We start from the raw sequence: 20,107 nt of genomic DNA, 5'->3' as shown, positions 1-20,107 counted from the left end.
GAAGAACATTTAGTCTTGTATATACCAACTAACATGCCGGTCTGGTCATACAATATTCATAAACAGTTTATGTTAATTTACACATATTTCTTATATAATATTATAGTGATAGTTCTATATATTGCTTACGGTTGTCCGCGTGTTTTCAGCTATTTTGGACAGATCTGATGCGCTGAACCACAGACGTGAATTAGTTTGCTCAATCGGGTTCAGTTAATGAGCAATATACACATGTTAATTTTTAAAGATTTTGCAAAAATATATGCATGCGTGAAACATTTTACAGAAGCTGAATGGGATAAACCGCAATGCTTTTATTACATATATAATTTTTAACAAAAATATTCACATCAGATAATTTTGCGTGATTACATCGAAAATGGAACAGTGTGTATTGTTACAACCTCAAACTGTTTCAATAATTCGTTCTCAACATACAGAAAGATGCATTGACCTGTGCAGGAGGAATTGATCCTTGCAAATAAAACGATATCATCAACGATGCTCCGATAGATATGGACAGAATACTCTGGGCTTAATCCAGCAGTTCACCAATGCTCCTGACAAAGATTGTTTATGTGTTATTTGCTTCTCCCAGGCTTTGCCAGAATTCACAATGGAGAAATTCACCTTTGGCATTCATACGGTCTTCAGATCTTGCAGCTCATCAGAGACCAAGGATTCGAAAACTTAATGAACATAGTTGAACAAGAAACCGGGGCTCGAATCTGTTCTTATAGTGAAGGGCTTTCTAAAAAAACAATCAGGCTTGGTCTCAAGCAGTATTGCCATCAACATGCTGACAGCTGCAAGGAAGCGGGGCCATAGCATCACCGGAAAGATGCACTACCTATTTTTATATGTAGACCGACTTTTACTTTTCTGAGATCGTTGGTTCAATGGGTGATGAACAAGGAAGAGGATCCCACTAGAAAAGAAGGAACTCTCTATTTGAAAAATATGGAGACCAAGTACTCCGATCACTGTGACACAGTCATGGTGGATTGCTGTTGAAACCTGACGACATATGTTCCTAAAAAACAACATTTAAAGACCTGAATTTTGAGCAATTGTGAAGCAACATGCCATCTAGGAGCTCATACCTTTATCAATGACCACTATGAAATTTTCAGTAATCAATGTGTATCTGTTAATCAATATATATTTTGCAATACATTTTTGTCTAAAAATCATATTTAGGATATGGGTTGACAAAAAAGGATCTGATAATTCTATACGAATGTAATCGTTTTTATCACAAAATCTGTGTTTTTTGAAATCAACTTATGGCCTGATTGAGAGGCATATATGCGATTTCCTTATTCATCAGTGTGTAAATAACGTACTTTGGTTATGCAGAAATCTAAAGGACAGTAAACATTGTTGCCCAGTTTAATTACTAAATATTGAGTAATTCTTGCAAAAAATATAAACTATGACTTGATTACTATCCACAATAATTATGACCTGAACATTTAGAGGTCTATTCTCGGTTGTTATTTATAATATCAGCGTATTTTTCGTCTGCGCCAACGTCGGGGTGATACGAAAGGTATAAATTAATGCGATATTGAGCTAGAAATGTTTACTTTTGAAGTAAAAGCAAGATTAATGGTTTATTTGACTTACACTGCGAAGTTTAACTGTTTTGTTTTCAATTTTTACCCCTTATCAGCAATTATTCCGGTTAAAAACTAATCGAATGTGTGCTACACGTCCAAATACAGTATCTTCTCCACTGAAAGGTAGAGGTTAACAAGGATTTTGCAACAATGTTTTTTTGCGACCTGTGACTAGGTAAAAATTGTAGAACCTTGTCGGTCTGGTAATTAGGGTAACGATTCAATTTCCTTCAACTCCCAAACTGAAATCACCACCAAAATTCAGTTCACTCCATCCCTCTTATAATCCAGTTAGCCAATCAAATAAGTTAAACGTAACAACTACCAATATAAAAAGAGTCATCACCCACACAAAAGGTTTTTGCTGCCGCTCTTCCTGAGAGTCGCAGGTACGTGCTTCAAGTTTTCTCAACACCCTCCCACTCAACAGAAAACAAAATCAATTGTTATTGATTTTGTAAAGCCTTCTCAATATACATATTCCTCATTCTTGATCCCCAGAGCAGTGGTGACAAACCCAATCCCTTTCATCTGGCGGAGCTGCACAGATCCCAACGCATATAAAATGAAACCAGTTATCACATTGATCACAGCAGATCATGGCCGATCCGTCATCAGGTTTATTACATCCGGGACAAATCCAAACCTGCTCACTCTACTGTACTAAAGTGGGCTCCTCAAAACTGGTTTCTGACCAAGAAATTCCTTCTATGGACTCCCAGTCATCATAACAAGGTTCCGGACCATCCTCTTGTGGTTCATATTCCGCATGTAGTTCTAGCGGATATAGATGTTTAAGAGAATATGTTTTCACACTCCCATCACCCCGTCGTGTCTGTGCCGATCGTACCATACCATCGTCTCCCGGAAACAATTCTTCTACTCTCCCCAATGCCCAGAAGGGTCGCGACTTGTTTGGGAGTTTTATCGTCACAATATCTCCAGGTCGTACCTGATTAGATATAGTTGGATAACGATTTTGTTTACGTTCTCGAAGAGAGAGTAAGTAATCCTCGTTCCATATCCGTTTAAACTCCTTGAGCAGCTCATTCCGGTTCTTCAAAGATTCCAACAATATCTGTCTGGACGGCAATCCCCCTTCATTAATTGGTTGAATCTCCATTCTAAGAAGAAGTCCAGGGTTTTGATCTGGGCGCAGGAAGTGATTGGGCGTAATCACCTCCAGTCCAGAGTCGTTCGAACTCACATAGGTTAGCGGTCTATTGTTCACTACCCGTTGGACATCTGAAATGGCTGTCCACAGCTCAGATTGACTGTAAATAGACCTTCCAACAGTTTTATAGAGACATTCCCTTAATGTTTAAACCATGCGTTCCCAAACTCCCCCATACTAAGCCGAATGAAGAGGGATCTTAACATGCTTTATATTTTACTGCCCAAATGTATCATCAAATTCGGAAGAAGTTAGGGCCTGATTTAGTAAACTAACTCCAGCAAGAAATGACTTTGCATTGTCACTATATATGTGAGAAGGCAAGCCCCACATGTTTGAAAACCTGATGAAGGCCAGTATAAATGTGTGCACTGTCATGTCCTCAACCAGTTCTAAATGCACCGCTCTGATTTCCAAGCACGTAAATATGAGAATGTAAACCTTAGATTGAAGATTTTGGTTTTGAACCCACAGGTGTCCCGTATAATCTATCCCTGTATGTAAGAATGGTCTTACCAGATTTACTCTATGTTTAGGCAGGTCTGTCATCTTAGGATACGGAAAATGTATCGAGTTGATTTTCTGACAAATAAAGCAGTCCTTCGATATTTCCTTCACAGCCTGTCTGCCTTGAGGTATCCAAAATCCTGACATCCTGATTCTACTAAGTGTAGCCGGCACACCCAAGTATTTAGCCCTCTCATGCTGATCCTTCACAATTAGATTAGTCACGGGATGATTCTTCCCGAGCAATACAGGGTTTAAAACCTCATATTGTAGAGTAAATTTTTTTTGGATCCTGCCTCTGGAGCGGACGACACCAGACTTGTCCAGTAATAGGTGTAACTGACTCACAATATTCGGAATGGGTTTATCATGAGGTGTATGTAAGAACTACAATTCAAGGGGAAATGCCTGTTGTTGTATTGTCTTGAACAAGTAGTCAGCAGCAGCCTGTTTATAGTCCAGTTCCTTGCCTCTTGCTTTGGATATAAATTCGAATACTCTGGAGACCACACGTAGAAGTTTGTTAAAACACGAGAATCTGTCAAAGGCGACGATAGGCTGACACCAGTTCTCATTACAGGTGTACAACAGGTTCGTACGAACTATTTGCTGGTTGTCTGCACTAAAAAAAACTAAAGTACTATCAGGCCAACAGACAGTTCCACCAGACAACCAGTTTGGTCCAGCACTCCAAAAAGAGAAATGTTCCTTAAATTTAGCTGCTGTCAGTCTTCTAGTCATTAGGTCCGATGGGTTCTGATTGGAAGGCACATATTTATACCTGATAGTAAGGTTGTAATTTGCAAGTATCACTTCTTTCATCTGTGTTACATCCCTGAGGCGATTCATCTTGAAAATGTTTTAATGGCTCGTCTGCTTGGACATCAGCCAAGTGAGTACATTTTGGGCATCTACAGCCAAATACAAACTTCCAAATTTCGTTCCTTGGTAGGCTCTCAAGATATTAATAAGACATTTAATTGCCAAAAAAAACTGCTAATAGTTCCAGCGTTGGCAAGGTTTTAGCTTTTAATGGTGCCACCTTTGCTCTAGCAAAAATCAGAGAAGATATACCTCCCTGAACTGCATATACAGAAAACCCATATGCCCTTTTTGAGGCATCTGTGAATATGTACAAATCCGCAACAGTATCGCTATCAAGTAACTGTCTTCTAAACGATAACGAATGAAGCGCCGACAAATCACTAGCTAGTAATCTCCACCTTTCCTGCATTTCCTTTGGAATGGGATCATCCCAATCAATATTAGCCTTCCACATTTCCCCCACCAATATGCGACTTTGAATGGTGACTGGAAGACATAAAGACAATGGGTCAAATACACTGGATGCGGCTGATAGTATTTGACGTTTTGTTGCTAAGTTGGGGTCACAAGTTCGCTGGACTAGGCTGATGGAGTCCGACTCTGGATCATATATGTAACCCAGAACCTTTTCCCATGGACAACTGTGAGTTGTCAAAGTCTCATCTTTCCTCATCAATTCCTGTAGCTTTGGGCAATTGGTGTTACATGATCGAAGATCAAATCCTCCTTTCCTCAATCTTTCCTTTATTTCATGATATAGTTTTCTCAACACACCTTCCGAATTATTCGTACTGACCAGATTGTCAACATAAAAATTATAATTCAACAGTTTGGTGCAATCATCAACTGGAAATCTAGACGCATGCTACTTCAATATGCAGTTCAATATAAAAGGGCTTGCGTTAAAGCCGAAGATGATGGTCGTATAACGGTAACATACCAGACGATCATCCCGTTTTAGAAAGAAGCAAAACTTATTTCTGTCAGATTGCTTTGATAATCTAATCACCAGAAATGCCTTCCTGATGTCGCCCAATAATGTATATCTATTAGTCCGAAAGAGTAGAGTTAGATTTAACATGTTTCCGGTTAAATTTACCCCTGGGTATGCAGCCTCGTTTAAGGATACTCCTCCCTTGACCTTCAATGAATTTAGTAGTTGCTATGCTCTCGGATTTAAAGACTGGTCGATGAGGGATCCAAACATGTTTATGGAACTGTTTAGGTGAACAATGAAAGGGTTCTATTATGCCCTCTGCCTCTTGTTCGGCAAAAACCTCTAGATATTCCTCATAGAGGTCCTTCATTTCCAGAGTGTGTACCACCTTATCCAACACCTTGAGGGCTACTTGGTGATTAGAGCGCACCTGAGCTAATTTATCAGTGTGCCACCCAGTTCCGTCCCTCCTTAAACTCTATATTTCTCATAAACTCCTCTACCTTCTGGGCATCATAGTCGAACAAGGTGTCATTTTCTGATAGCCCCAAAGACTCCACACTGTAAATCCACTCCAGAACTCTTTCTACAGTACTGTCCTCAAAAGTTTCTTTATAGGGGTCTGAATAAGAAGAACACACGTCAAGAACACTATTAACAATGGAGGTCGGACACTTAACAGTTCTCATTACTTCTTCATAAACTGGAACCTTGTGTTGGATCGTTTTAATTTGATGAGGAAACATGAAATTCCTGGGATCCCTAAAAGGTATCACTCCTCGCTGGGAAAGCCAAGCTTTCCCATTCATACATTTTATCATTTGTAGGGGTTCCATAAATTGTAACAGGTCTCCCCCTATTAACCCTTCCAAAGTTATATTGGCATTTCTTCCTAAATCTGTATCCAGGGTGCAATCCAATTTCGTAAGGTTCTCGACCACAATCGGCAAATGCTCCACTGTATGAATGATGTCTTATTCCTTATCAATAAGGATAAGTAGCTGTCGCTTTACCCCTGGCGTCAACTCCACTGTTGTGGTAAGTCGCTGAAAATTGCAGGTTTTCCTTCCTAGAATCGTCACAATCTCAAGGATTACCTCTGAGACAGATCTTGGGTCACAAGCCAGATCCTGCAACATTCTTCCACTAAAGTACGGATTTTGACTGCCCGTGTCTATCAAACATCGCAGCTTCACAGCTTTGTTCCCTCTTTGTAGTACGATGGTAGTAATCGGCAAAATACACTGCTGCTCACCCAAACCGGTATTGATACATTCATAGCGCACATGATTGTGGTATGGTCCTGGGCTGAACATCGCTCACAATTGCCCTTAGGGCTTATTTTACAGGGACACGAATCACTGAAATGACTGTTACTTGTGCACCTATAACACAGTCCGAGTTCTCGACAACGACGCCATCTTTGAGGAAATGTCTGGTATTCTTCACAAACTTCAGTGGAATAACCATCCCTCAAACAAAGGTTGCAGGTGGTATGCCTCTCCTGGATATGGAAGTTCTCCAATGTTGGTGTTGTTGTCTCCGGTTTTCTGTCTGGATGAATATATCTACGAGAGCTACCATAATCCAAATCTCTCTGGTTTGCTTCAGGGAGTGTAGCCTTCCAGGATTTTAAGATCCTGATGCCTGTATCTAAAATAGAAGTTAAAGATGGATGCTGTGCCCCTACAGACCTCACTAATTCTCCCTTAAGACGGTTGGGCAGTCTTTGGAACAGTATATGAGCCGCTAATGCCCCTCCGCCTGAATTTCTTTCCATAAATCCATATCCCAACATAGAGTCCAACTCCGACAGCTCGTATTTAACCTGAGACAAATAGTTCTTAAGGTATTCAATATCATACCTGCCTCGGGTGGACAGTTTGAATATGCTAGAGAATATCTCCTCTCTAATGCCCTCTTCATCCCAATAATTATCCTTAAGAATTTTTATCGCGGCATCATAATTATTGGATGTCTCCTCAAGATGATTTATTAGCCGAAACGGACGTCCCGTAACACAAGTCTTGAGGTAGGTTAATTTTTTCTCTCCTTGATTTTAATCCCGAAGTGCAATAGTCAAACCTAGTGAGAAAATCTCTCAATGTAAATTTGTTCTCTAAGTCCAGACCATCAAAACTAGGGCATTTGACCTAAACATAGAGGTGTCAACTTCAGATGGCTGCATTACATTTGGGAGCATGAAGGGAGGAGAATAATTCTTGTGAACCTCTGCGGTTAAGTTTTGTAAATCTCTTTTGACCTCCTCTTAAAATTTGATAAGGTCATAAGCATGCGGTGCCACCCTATCTCTAGGAAGGAATTTAACCAAGTTTTCCTGAACTTGGTCCACTTTAGAAAGCCACTCGTTTATGTTGTCTGTGGATTGTCTTCAAGGCACATGCATCCACTGCGACTCTTTTCTTTAATGTGTCTAATGTGTATCCGATAATGTGTTTATATCTTTCCTCCGTATCCAAAAGGGCCTCAAGAAGGTGATCCGGTTTTTCTTGCATTCCTAAGGAATCCTACAGGGAAGACATTTGTTCCGCGGCCATAATAAAAAAATACAGAAAAAGAAAAGGGGAGAAAAATGCACAAGGTCTGCAGATCAATGTTGCAACGTGTGGAAACTTTCTCCACTGAAAGGTAGAGGTTAACAAGGATTTTTGCAACAATGGTTTGTTGCGACCTGTGACTAGGTAAAAATTGTAGAACCTTGTCGGTCTGGTAATAAGGGTAACGATTCAATTTCCTTCAACTCCAATCCCAAACTGAAATCACCACCAAAATTCAGTTCACTCCATCCCTCTTATAATCCAGTTAGCCAATCAAATAAGTTAAACGTAACAACTACCAATATAAAAAGAGTCATCACCCACACAAAAGGTTTTTGCTGCCGCTCTTCCTGAGAGTCGCAGGTAAGTGCTTCAAGTTTTCTCAACAATATAAAATGTCAGCTCTTAAGATCAAACATTAAAACGGGAGTTTGGTAGGTTATTACTGCATACACTTCGACAGGATCAGGTTTATAAACATGGGCATAGAAATACCCACACATGCACACACATACACAATTATATTTATATGTATACATATATATATATATCAGAATGTAGAAATTACACACAAATTGAAGTTAGCATAATGGTGAAAAGAAATAATGCACAATATGCATAAAAGTGAATGTTATTTATTAACGTTCCTTTGCTAATATAAAAAGTAGTTCATTTTCACATAGGCGCTTGCATATTATAACTGAGTATATTAAGAAGTTTATTGTAGTATTTTTTCATAAAAGAAGGCTGCCCTTTATTATTAATGTCAGAGTGAGTAAATATCGAACATTACAGTTATATAGGTGACTATATGATAGATAATACTTTATACAAATCTCGCTAACAATTGAACTATTTTAATGTAAATCGCAGGCTTTTGTTTTAATCTGATACGGATGTTATAAATGTCAGTGATAAAGTATTGTTTTATACCTTATTATGACGGGTCATAATGTTACCGAATTTTATCATGTGTTACCATGTCTTCATTATTAGATATTCTTATACACTGCTTATTGTTTCTAAGTGTAATGAGCCACAGGGTTGATCTGGATAACTTGTGAGAACGAGAAAATTATTACGTGTCTGTCGATTCTTTTTGAAACGTTTCTTGTTCTATATTAGCTTAATCTGCTTGCGTTAGAACTTGTTCAGCATAATAATAAAGAAAAGGTTTGCTTTCATATAGCTTAAGATAAGATTAATGTAGCTAAACGAAAAACAAACATTAAGTTTTAAAAAATAGATTTTCCGGCTTTCTATGAACGAATTTAATTAATGATGATAGAAAATTAGTACTGCAGATTATATTTGTTTAGAATCGTACGAAAGTAAGTGTAAGTTTGTTTAGTATGTGTCGATTTTTGTAGTTTAGGCATAACATAAAAATATATTTAAAAATATATTTTATGAATAATACTGACCTGCCTACTAGAAGTAGAGTGTAGTATGTATCGTTAAACTACACTTTATGTATTTATGTACTGACGCAATAGCGTCAAATTATCTCAGTGGATAACGATTCCCTCTTGCATTAACAGTTGGCGGTATTTGTCATTCTGTTCCCATGCATACGTTTTATATAATAGATTCGATAATATCACACGCGTTGTTAACCTTTGCAGCTGCAAGTACAGTTGATTGATTTCTAATCTGTAGCGATCAGCTGTTTTGTAAAAAATATTTTAGAACGGAAATAATCAAGAAACTAGTGTATAACTTGAATTGCAAATATCGGACTGTGATGCGATTCTTCCGGTTAACTATCGGAAGCAAATTAATATAGATTGCTTTGAAATTTTACCCAATTTGGTGCGACCAGTATTACTCGATTTAGATTTCTGAATTTCTAGATCAATCACAGTTTTGTTAAAGGACAGGTCGACTATGGATATATATTTTTAGAAGTAGTACAGTGTTATCATGTCGGCTCTCACTTTTACACAAATGGTGATATGTTTACTTATTATTGCGCTCTTTTATGCAATGGTTAAATCTCGCTCTTGGCAATTTTGTAGGTTTAGTATGTGTCCGACAATAAGATCAGGAAAAGTGTGGCCTACCATTGCTTATTCATTTACTTAAAGGATTACATTTTTCCAGCTTTAACGCCGAGAACTGCAAATGCCTGTTTATTTTTAAATTGCCTAATACTCTGAAGTAGTAGCCCTGCAATTATGCTTCAGATATTAGCCCCCTACATCAAAGTTTTACTGTCTCTTGTTTAGGGTGAAAATGCAATAAAAAGGTAAGCTCCGTACACGTCCATAAGATTGTATGTAAACTACAAGCGAAGATTATCACTGACAGTGCCAATCAATCGTAATAATTTCCCAGAGTAAAATGTCTTTCCGTCTGTAATCGAATATAAAAATCTAGAATGGTGGATATATAAAATTAGTACCGTGAATTGGCAAGAACTGATTCTTTCTTGTAGTCAAAGATGGGCAGCTGTCATTGAGAGCAAGGGCTCATTTACTAAATATTGAGTGTGTGTGTTCTTGGATTTTTTTTGTTGTTGTTTACATTGTTTTTCTCAAGTCTGTCTCTTACTTTTGGGCGTTTCTATTTGAAAATAAATAAATACTTGTAATTTTTTTTCTATACTTTGCAAATGATTCAAATTTTAGTATGTTATTATGAACGATATCGACTACCAGTTTTTTTCTCAGCTTTTCACAGATTGTTTCTATAAAATGGGTTTAAAATTTTACCCCTTAGTTTTGGATGCTAGTATATATATATATATATATATATATATATATATATATATATATATATATATATATATATATATATATATATATGTATATTGTTTCAACAAAATCAAGATATCAATGAATAGATTGATAGCAACAACTAGTGGATGTCATCGTTTTTTACACTTGTTTCAAGACTATTCGGACAAACAAAAACTTTATATCGTTTGAACATTTTCCCAAGAACAGCCTTTCATCAGATGTATAGAATAAAAAAAACACTTAAATTATGAAGAGTATGGAGTCCATTTTCCTTATGAGAAAACAACATGGAAACATATTTTACACGCATCTCATCTTTCACATGTTTTTAAAATACTTTTTTGAAGATGTATATATTAACCTATTTTTGTATATTTATAAAAAATTCAATAGAATTATCATACAACCTTGCCACTTATTAGTTATGTTCACTAAAAATGTTTTACTAAAACTATTCATTACGTTCTTAAATTAAATGTCTTTATTTCTTTATCTTATTTCAATTATTTTAAATTATTTTAATTAACAAAGTCTTCAGCTATATTGTTTCGATTATATGTTTCGCATCTGGAATCTGTTTTTTTTATTTACAAAAATATCGGCTAACCTATTTGTGTAATTTCAAATATATTTGTCGGTATAAAACGTATTCCATACGGAAATAAATTAACATTACTCTATAATCAGTGCAGTGTCATTCTTCATTTAAAATTAAGGATTTACATTTTTTTTCTTTCGTTCCTACCTCTTAAGATTTACGATTAGACAATATTTTAGTCGTTGAAAGGGAGTTAACTTTGGACGTTTGAAATTTTAAAAGTTTTGGTTAATTATAAGTAACCAATATCTTAATAGGTATTTATAACTTTAAAAGGGAGGTAACTCAATACGTTCGATATTTTAATGTTTTTGCAGAGATCGAAGTTTTTTTTTAATTTTCTTCTGTTTCTACCTCTTAAGATTTACGATTAGAGGATACTTTAGACGTTGAACGGAGGTATCTCTGTACGTTCGAAATTGTAAAGATTTTGTTGAAATATAAGTTACTAAAATCCTAATATGTATTCATAACGTTGAAAAGGAGGTAGCGCAATACGTTCGATATTTTAATGTTTTGGTAGAGTACTAAGTTTAGCAAATTCCTTATATGCATTTATGATTTATTTACTAATTACACACAGACCAATTAAATCTATGCTAACCTATTCAAAATATAAGTTTATAATGCATAGCTTAATCGTGATAATGATTTTATTACCAAACGATGTAACCTACGTTTGCCATCCATCCATAATTTTCTGAGGTTAAATATAGCTTTGATTCAATAATATCCATTCAGGAATTAAGTTCCTAAATATGTATCTAATAATAGTAGATATCCTATTAACAAGTATTCTAATTTATATATTATTTAACTCCATGTACATTTTACTCAGATGAAAGTCGAGGCCCACTTTGTTATTAGTTTTTAGACTTATTCGCTCGGAACAAGTATATTATTTAACCTGCTGTACCCTGCCACGCGTTGCAGTGGCTCAATTTGGTGCAATGGAAACATTTAATAAAAAGAGAAAATGCATGTTTCTTATAATTAGTACAAAAATCCGCTGCAAAATGTGAAAAAGAAGGCGAAAATGAAAAAAAAATTGTACTCTTGCAGAACTGGATCCTCAGGAGTTTCTGTCAATCATTCATGGTTTGGACTTGACCAACAATCAGTGGATGAAGCCAGCCGTAGCAAAAATGTTGAAACGCTAAATATTTTTTTTTGTGGTTGTTTTACGAAAATATGAGTTAGTAATTAATATTCGGTTGATGGTGGCGGGAGGGGGGCTACTATACACAGATTCGAAAAACTTTTCCAAAAACAAATAAATGAAGGCAAAGGTAAGGTAAGTTACGTTTCTACCTAATTGGATAATTGTTTAGTGTTTTTATGTAATGTAAAATGTTTAATCGGCTCAAAAAACAGCAATGGTCGCGGACTCTGTTGAATACGTTAAGTTTGGGAAAATAAGTTGAAAACTAAAAACTATTCCAAACAGTGTCTGAAACTCACCGAATATATGTTACCATGGGATATGCTGGCATAATCGGTGGGTGTCTGATCGTATTTTGTGTAGTTTTTTTTTTAGTTTTAACTCACTTTCTCTAATGTAAAGTAATCAACAGTGTCCACCACCATTTGTAGCTTTCAAATACCCCGATAAACACTGTTTTTCGAGCAGACTAAACGTTACATAAAATGAAAAGGGGTTGTATTACTAAAGACAGATTAAAAGAAGTTGTCAAAAAATAAATATATATAAATAAATGTTATCAAAGGCAGGAAAATTAAATGTTCTATCTAACTGCATAAGATTTTAGTGTTTTTATGTAATGTATAATCGGTTCAAAAACGTTCGATGTGTATCGGTATATCTGAAAAATACAAATGGCGGCAGCCTGTATCGAACACGTTACGTTTGGGGAAATTTTGGGAAAATGAGTTTAAACTAAAACACTATACCATATACTGTACGGGACTCACTTAATATATGTAACCATGACGTAGGCTGGCATATAATCGGGTGTTTTAAACTTTTGCTCGATACAGGTGACGACTTTTAAAAGTCCCTTTCAGTGATTACCTGGTTTGAAGATATTTGTACAACTAAACGGCAAATCTGCTCAAAAAATCCGGTATTATTTTACTTTAAGGCCCGTTACACGTTCATATATAACGAAATATTTTATTGTAGATTTCGGTGTGCTAAAAACGAATCTGCAAACCGTTTCCGTAGCAAAAAGAAAGTTTTCATGATATTCATGAAATTACTTTTTCGAAAAGTGGGTGATCACTTTTCAATGTAAATGTAACTTAGAATGAGCACCCTCTTTCTGGCCACCTGAGATAGGGGCATTTTTCTGTGTTTCTTGACTAAAAAGTTTTTTGTTTGATTTCTTTTGCCTGGTAATAACCCCTGAACTCTGGGACTATTTTCCATTTCACAGCCGTAGCCTTCGTTTACGCTATGCGTGAGCATAAACGAAAGCTGGTTAGCCAATAAACATGGGAAAAATCCCCCCTCTCTCAGGTGGCTAGAAAGTGGGTGCTCATTTTAAGTTAAATTTACATGGAAAAGTGATCGCCGCTTTTTCGAAGAAGTAATTTCTTCATATCATAAAACTTTTTTTTGTGACGGTAACGGTTTGCAGATTCGTTTTTAGCATACCAAAATCTACAATAAAAATTTCGTTATTTACGAACGTGAGACGCACGACCCTTAATGGTAAATTATATCAAACATCCGGTGGAAAATAGTTTTCAATAAAACCAGCAAATGAATTCGATAGAAAAAAATGGATGCTATTTTTCTTTTTTCTGTGTGTTTCTTGGATAATAAGTTATTTGTTTGATTTCTTTTGCATGGTATTAACCCCTGAACTCTGGGACTATTTTCCATTTCACAGACGTAGGCTTTGTTTATGCTATGCGTGAGCATAAACGAAAACTGTTAAATATGCATTCGCGTACCAAACTGCCTTGTCAAAAAAACCCTTAAGCCAATAAACACGAACATAAATACGCATTCCTCAGGTGGCCAGAAAGTGGGTGCTAATTTTAAGTCAAATTTACATGGAAAAGTGATCACCCACTTTTCGAAAAAAAATTTCTTCAGATCATGAAAACTATTTTGGTACTCCTTGGGCGTTGAGTTCCATAGCGACCCGCAGAATTATTTAATGATCGTTGCCTTAGTAACCCCCTACTCAAGGCTAACGCATGCGCACGTAAGCTTTTTTATTTACTTACGTGGTGGAGTTTCTATACTGATAGGTTTTTTTGAAATTTTTTCACTGGATTATTATTGATTGAACACTAACAAGATTATGAAAAAAAAATGAAAAAAAATTGAAAACATGATTTCAACATTTGAAAGTGGTACTCACTTTTTAGTTACCACGTTCTGGTAAATCGGTCACTCATTTTTTTTTCTAAATACGGAAGTGACTTCGGGAGATATAAAATGGTCGCATGTTGACGAAGCAATGTATCGGGAGGCGTACCGGATGAAAAATTATTGGTAAATTTTTAGATTAGGTCCACCTCCTCAATTTTTTTTTAAATGACGACTTGAAACGGTTTTCGACTATGCTGAATACGAAAATCGCATTGAAATTTTGCAGAAATAAGTAGTAATCAAGATATAAAAAGTTGTATTATGCATCGTAATCTTTTATTTTACACAGTGATCACCACTTATCAAGGTCCGGAAGTCACTCAGGGATAAGGGTTATTGCAAGTACATTACGTTAGTGTGGAGATTTGATGAAGTGTTTACTTAAGGGGGCTGTTAATTAGGAATCTGTTAACATTGGACTTGAACACATCCAAGTTGTAGTCAGGTGGGAAGCAGGCAGACGGAACAGAGTTCCACAGGCGTGCAGTTCTAAGAAAGAAGCTCTGTTCATGGAATCCGCTTTTCGATCTAGGCACAGATATAGCGTGGGGGAATTTTTTCACAGTCGATTCAGCTAGACGGGTGTTTTTCCTGAAAGATTTGCTAGGGGGACCAGAGATTTGATTTCAGACGAGCACCTGCCATGGAAATAACGATAAAACAAGGAAAGGCTCGCAACGTCTCTTCTGTGGGAGAGAGGTTGCAGGGTAGAGAAAAGGGCATCCCCCACTAAGCCACGAATATTGTGTACTCTGTCAAGGCAGGATAGGCTGTTTTTAGTAGCTCCTGCCTAGATATGGCAACAGTATTCCATCCTAAGACGTACTTGGCTGTTATATAGATAGAGAATTGCATCAGTAGTGAGATATCTTCTGGAGCGGTAGAAGGATCCCACCATCTTTCCAGCGACCTTGCTACCAGACTTGATGTACGTGTTCCATTTCAGATCAGGAGTAAAGGTCAAACCCAGAAGCTTGTCAAAACACTGGGCCTCACTCAGACGAGAGCCATCCATCACAATTGATGCCAGCTGGGGATCAGAGCGTTGATGATGTAAGGATAGGAGTTTGGTTTTGGAGGCATTAAAGTAACCACCCACATCTTCCCCCACTGAACAACGCGCTCAAGATCAGAGGAGAGAGAATCAGAGAGAACTTTGTCATTTACAGGCTTTGATGTGTTGCCGTAGATGGTCGTGTCATCAGCATAGATGTCAACGAATGATTTTAATATGTGTTTAGGGAGGTCATTTATGTAGATCAGGAAGAGAGTTGGGCCTAGGATTTAACCCTGAGGGACTCCAGCATTTATATTGCAGGCCTCCGATTTTTGTCCATCTACCACTACTCTTATGAGCCTATCGGAGAGAAATGATTTAATGATTGAGAAAACATTTCCAGTTATACCGTAGCTGGAAATCTTGGAAGTAGACCCTTATGCCATACCTTGTCGAACGCCTTTGATATGTCAAGAGCAATTCCCCTTGAAAGGACGCCTTTGTCAAGATATTCACTGTGGGATATAACCGTCAGCACATCTGCGGTAGATCTTGCAGAGCGGAAACCATATTGTGTGTCACTAAGAAGGTGATTCCTGCTGAGGTTGTTGACTATTTCTCTATTTAATATGGATTCCAGCAACTTACTCATAACACACAGGAGACTTATAGGTCTGTATTGAGAGGGAGATGACTTATCACCTGAATTCTTAAATACAGGGCAAACTGATGAGGTCTTCCAGGGAATCGGAAAGCACTTCTCCTTAAGGCAGCGCTTAAATAGTTTCGAAAGTATGGGAGCAAGATCTGGTTGAAGCTTTTTTAGCACTATAATTGGGATGCCATCAGGGCCAGTTGCTTTACTGGAATCTAGGTTCTTGATTAGCTTGGCGACCTCATGCACGGATATTTGTATCTCATCTACCTTGTTCTGTGTTATAGGAGGAAATATTTGGCGGCCATCTTTTTTTCCGTGCTTGTATTTGTTTATGGCGCGGGTGCACGTACAAAGATGGCCGCCGAAGAATACAATGCATGATACAAATATTTATTTCCGCAATATTTCAATGCGGTTTTTGTGTTCCGCATACTCGGAAACCAATAAATGTCCTCAATGAAAGGAAAATTGCGGAGGTGGACCTAATCTAAAAAAATACCAAATTATTAAACATTTCTCCAGCATGTTAGTGAAATTTATAATACTTTTTAAAAAATGTAAAAAAAAAACTCACCATTCATAAAAACAATTTAAAGAAAAAACACCCCCAAACTGAGTTTTGACTGAATCAGTAAAAAAAAAATATTAAACTCGAAACTTTATTTTCATAAAAACAATAAAAATGTCATTTTCAATCTATTTTTTTCTTTGAGAAACAAATATATTTCTGACTTAGAAATGCGGAAGGGGCTCATATTATTTTTACTTTCTATGGTTTTGATATACCGCGTTTTTATTGGTTACAAAATTGGTGACTGATTTATCAGAACGTTGTAACTAAAAAGTGAGCACCACTTTCCAATGTCGAAATAATGATTTCGTTTTAATTATTTTTTATAATAATGTGTTAATTTAGTGTCCAATCAATAATAATCCAGTGAAAAAAAATCCAAAAACCTGTAAGTATATAAATTAAGCATGGGAGTGATGGCTGTACAACGTCGCCTTTCGCACTTTTACAAACATTATTTACGTTAAATCTATTCATAAATAATTTTATTAAAATGTAACTAAACCATTTATTGATAATTTGTCACGTGTACAAACATTTATTTATTTACGTAGGCTTAACTCTTTTCATGAATAAGAAAAGTTTTACTCTTTAAGAATAATAAAATGGCAAAGTTACTGACCATGTATAAAAGGACTTCTTTTCATGGAGGCCAGAGGAATAGTTGGCGTAAAAGTCGTGAAACGACAACTAATAAAGTGTAGAATAATAGTCCGCAATTAATAAAAATGTTGCTAATGCAGAGAGCGATCCGCGCTATTTTTAAAATCATATTTCCACGTTTAATTAAAGTTTTACGATATGCTTTTTTTATTCAATTGTAATTTACAGAATAGGTACAAAACATCCTCCCCCCATGTCAAGAATGACTTTTTAAATAATAACATTATTTCAGCACGGATCACTCTCTGCATGAGTATCATAAAAAATTATACAAATAATACTTATCCCAATAAGTGAAAGGCTCTTTTCTACCGGAAATAAAATGGCGATAATCCCGCAGTTACGAAATTATTTTTTATTTAATTTAATATTTTTATAATTCGCAATGTTAAATTATTTTAATAACATGCAAACATTCCTTGACTAAATTGGTAACGTAGAAATATTGCTTTATTCGCTTTTAACGAACCAAACATTACATTTTTATATTTATAGATTTTTGATAAACGAATGAAATAAAAAATGTAAAAATAAGAGATGCCTATTATACTTAGCGATGTAACACTGAAAATGTTGTCATGCCAAATCGTCAAATACTAGTGAAATCATTCCCACGTTCATTCTACCGGAAATAAAATTTTACCACACGTTCGCATTTAAGAAAAATATGTTTTTTTTTTATTTTATATATTTTTATAATTTGGGATGTTAATTTATAGATTGTCTGAAGCTTTCAAATAAATTGGTATTTTACAAATATGGTATTATTGATAACGAACGAACCCAGAATTACATTTCTAATTCGAAATTTGAAATCGTCAAATCGTCGTGAATTGCCTGCAACCGGAAATAAAATGGAACATAGTTCTGCATTTACGAAAAATATTTTTATTTTATTTAATATATTTTTATAATTCGCGAGGTAAATTTATTTTAATAGCATAAAAACAGTCTCGACTCTAAAGATGGGTCGTCTGAAAATTTCAAAATACTTTGTTTATAAATTAAACCTTTAAATACATAAAATATGATCTATTATTTGTGTAAGGTACTTCATCTCAAATTTATCTGAAATTTAGTAAAAAAAAATATACATGGTATAACACTAGTCCTTCAAAATCAAGCACAATTTCTTACTCGAAAATCAGTTTTCGTTTGTAAAATTATTGAATGATATAAATGTTTTACTAAAATTATTGCAATACAATTTCTTACTGATATTCCATGAATGTAACTATACACAGATGATGCATTATTTAGAAAAAGAAATGTTGCATTGAAAGACATGCTATATGTTTAACTCGACGATATGTTCTTTAGTTGTAGCGTTGAGCTTTAGGCAAATACATCGACAATTAGTATATGCTTGTATTCTGAAAAAATGTTTACATTTCTAAAGTCTCAAATCGAATAAACATGATTGGTTGGTCAATAAGCTTACATTGTTGAATGAAAAATGATTTGAATGTACATGACATTTGTGCATGGCAACGGACAAGTTTACTACAAACAAAATCAATTTGCGAATGCCACGACCAGTTTCCAAAGTAGTGTGTCGGATTTGACATTTTATATGTCACCATCCAGTTGCGCCTCAAAATGAAACAACTAAGACTATTCTTTCGATGCAGTAATTTTATTCGCGTTTTACTATGCAAAAGTTAACTCAAACATTTATATGCTATACCGACCGCCAAACCGACAGAAGAGCATATTTAGAGGCCCTGTAAGTTTAATTGAGTATATTCAAAGACGCTGTGACAAGCAGAAAGTGTATACGTTGAGTTTATAAGAAAGTAAACAAACTGCCTCTGTGTCTCTATCTTTTTGTCAGGACAACCTTGCATATAAATACTTTGCTGTACACATATACACTAAATATACAAAATAATATTACATCCCCAGCTTAGATAAACTGATATGTGTGCAGTTAATTTAGACGTTGCCTATGTGAGAGTTATTGTTGCTTTTCTAAGTGATGTTGCCTATAATAACCACATTAAACTGGATTCTTAACCAGACGGATTCTGCCACTAAAATTCCACTTCGACTAAAAAGCTAAATGAAACGTATACAAAAACGTATTTGGCTTGTAAGTATATGACAAGAAAAGTAATATGTCTTAGTGCTTCAGAAATTCAGCATTTCGAATATAAATAAGTACTGTCAGCCATAATTCGAATATATATGCAACACTGAAAAAGTTCAACCTTTAGCCCCAAAGCGGTGTCTCATTTGATTTTTTTTCTGAATTACACTGCGGTTTAATTAACCTAAAATAGCAGAATAATGTACTCTTTAAGCTATACGGTATTTACTGTGTCAAAAACGTCCCATGCTTAAAGGTAAATTTCTTATATTTGTATTAGACGAGAAGAAAAGGGTATTATCAATTAAATGCTGAGAATTTTTTCTGTTAAAGTTCATTTAATTAAAAATATATATGTCTCTGACATAATTCTTGTTCATTGTTACTGAGTTATTGCGATATCCATGTGACAAGTTTTCCACAAGTTGAATTTTTCAGAAATTTCAGCTCGACTTTCCTAATTTTCAGTTTTTGCAATTTATTTTTGTTTGTCATGTATTAAAACATACGGTTAAAAATATTAGTGAATTATATTGAGAAAAGTTTGTATGAATGCGTTTTTTCATATTTTCAGGGACAGATATAAATTTGATAAAGCAATCTGTAACTACACCCAGGATTGATGTTATACGGATTACATTCTCAACAATACTATTGCAGGAAAACCAGACGTTACCTGGCCATAAAATCCGCTGAGTAGTTATTTTATTTGACACTAATCCTCTGTTTTTAGAAAAAATAAATAATTTCATATTATATAAAACAATATATAGTCATGATTTTAAATATGGAAAATATTATTCGAATGCATTCAGATAGAA

General features: G+C 35.5%; 3 protein-coding genes across 3 annotated transcripts; all 3 read right to left on the bottom strand.

Annotated features, from left to right (window-relative positions):
• Window positions 1–2,277: 2,277 nt before the first annotated feature.
• LOC145278174 (uncharacterized) lies at window positions 2,278–2,745 on the bottom strand. Its single transcript, XM_080130455.1, has one exon. The coding sequence runs from the start codon at window positions 2,743–2,745 to the stop codon at window positions 2,278–2,280; it is 468 nt and encodes a 155-aa protein (XP_079986581.1).
• A 945-nt stretch (window positions 2,746–3,690) lies between these two features.
• LOC145278173 (uncharacterized) lies at window positions 3,691–4,152 on the bottom strand. Its single transcript, XM_080130454.1, has one exon. It carries the CDS (start codon window positions 4,150–4,152, stop codon window positions 3,691–3,693), a length of 462 nt encoding a protein of 153 aa, XP_079986580.1.
• Window positions 4,153–4,279: 127 nt separating this feature from the next.
• On the bottom strand, window positions 4,280–4,801 carry LOC145278172 (uncharacterized). Its single transcript, XM_080130453.1, has one exon. The coding sequence runs from the start codon at window positions 4,799–4,801 to the stop codon at window positions 4,280–4,282; it is 522 nt and encodes a 173-aa protein (XP_079986579.1).
• Window positions 4,802–20,107: the final 15,306 nt, after the last annotated feature.

Source organism: Euprymna scolopes, chromosome 6, assembly GCF_053919585.1.
Source record: "Euprymna scolopes isolate OS-2025 chromosome 6, ASM5391958v1, whole genome shotgun sequence".
Lineage (NCBI taxonomy): Eukaryota > Metazoa > Mollusca > Cephalopoda > Sepiida > Sepiolidae > Euprymna > Euprymna scolopes.
Note: the sequence above shows the minus strand (reverse complement) of the source record. Positions and strands in the feature narration are given on the sequence as shown.

Coding starts and splice junctions, on each gene's coding strand:
- LOC145278173 (XM_080130454.1), bottom strand. CDS start 4,152: ATGAATCGCCTCAGGGATGTAACACAGATGAAAGAAGTGATACTTGCA.
- LOC145278174 (XM_080130455.1), bottom strand. CDS start 2,745: ATGGAGATTCAACCAATTAATGAAGGGGGATTGCCGTCCAGACAGATA.
- LOC145278172 (XM_080130453.1), bottom strand. CDS start 4,801: ATGAGGAAAGATGAGACTTTGACAACTCACAGTTGTCCATGGGAAAAG.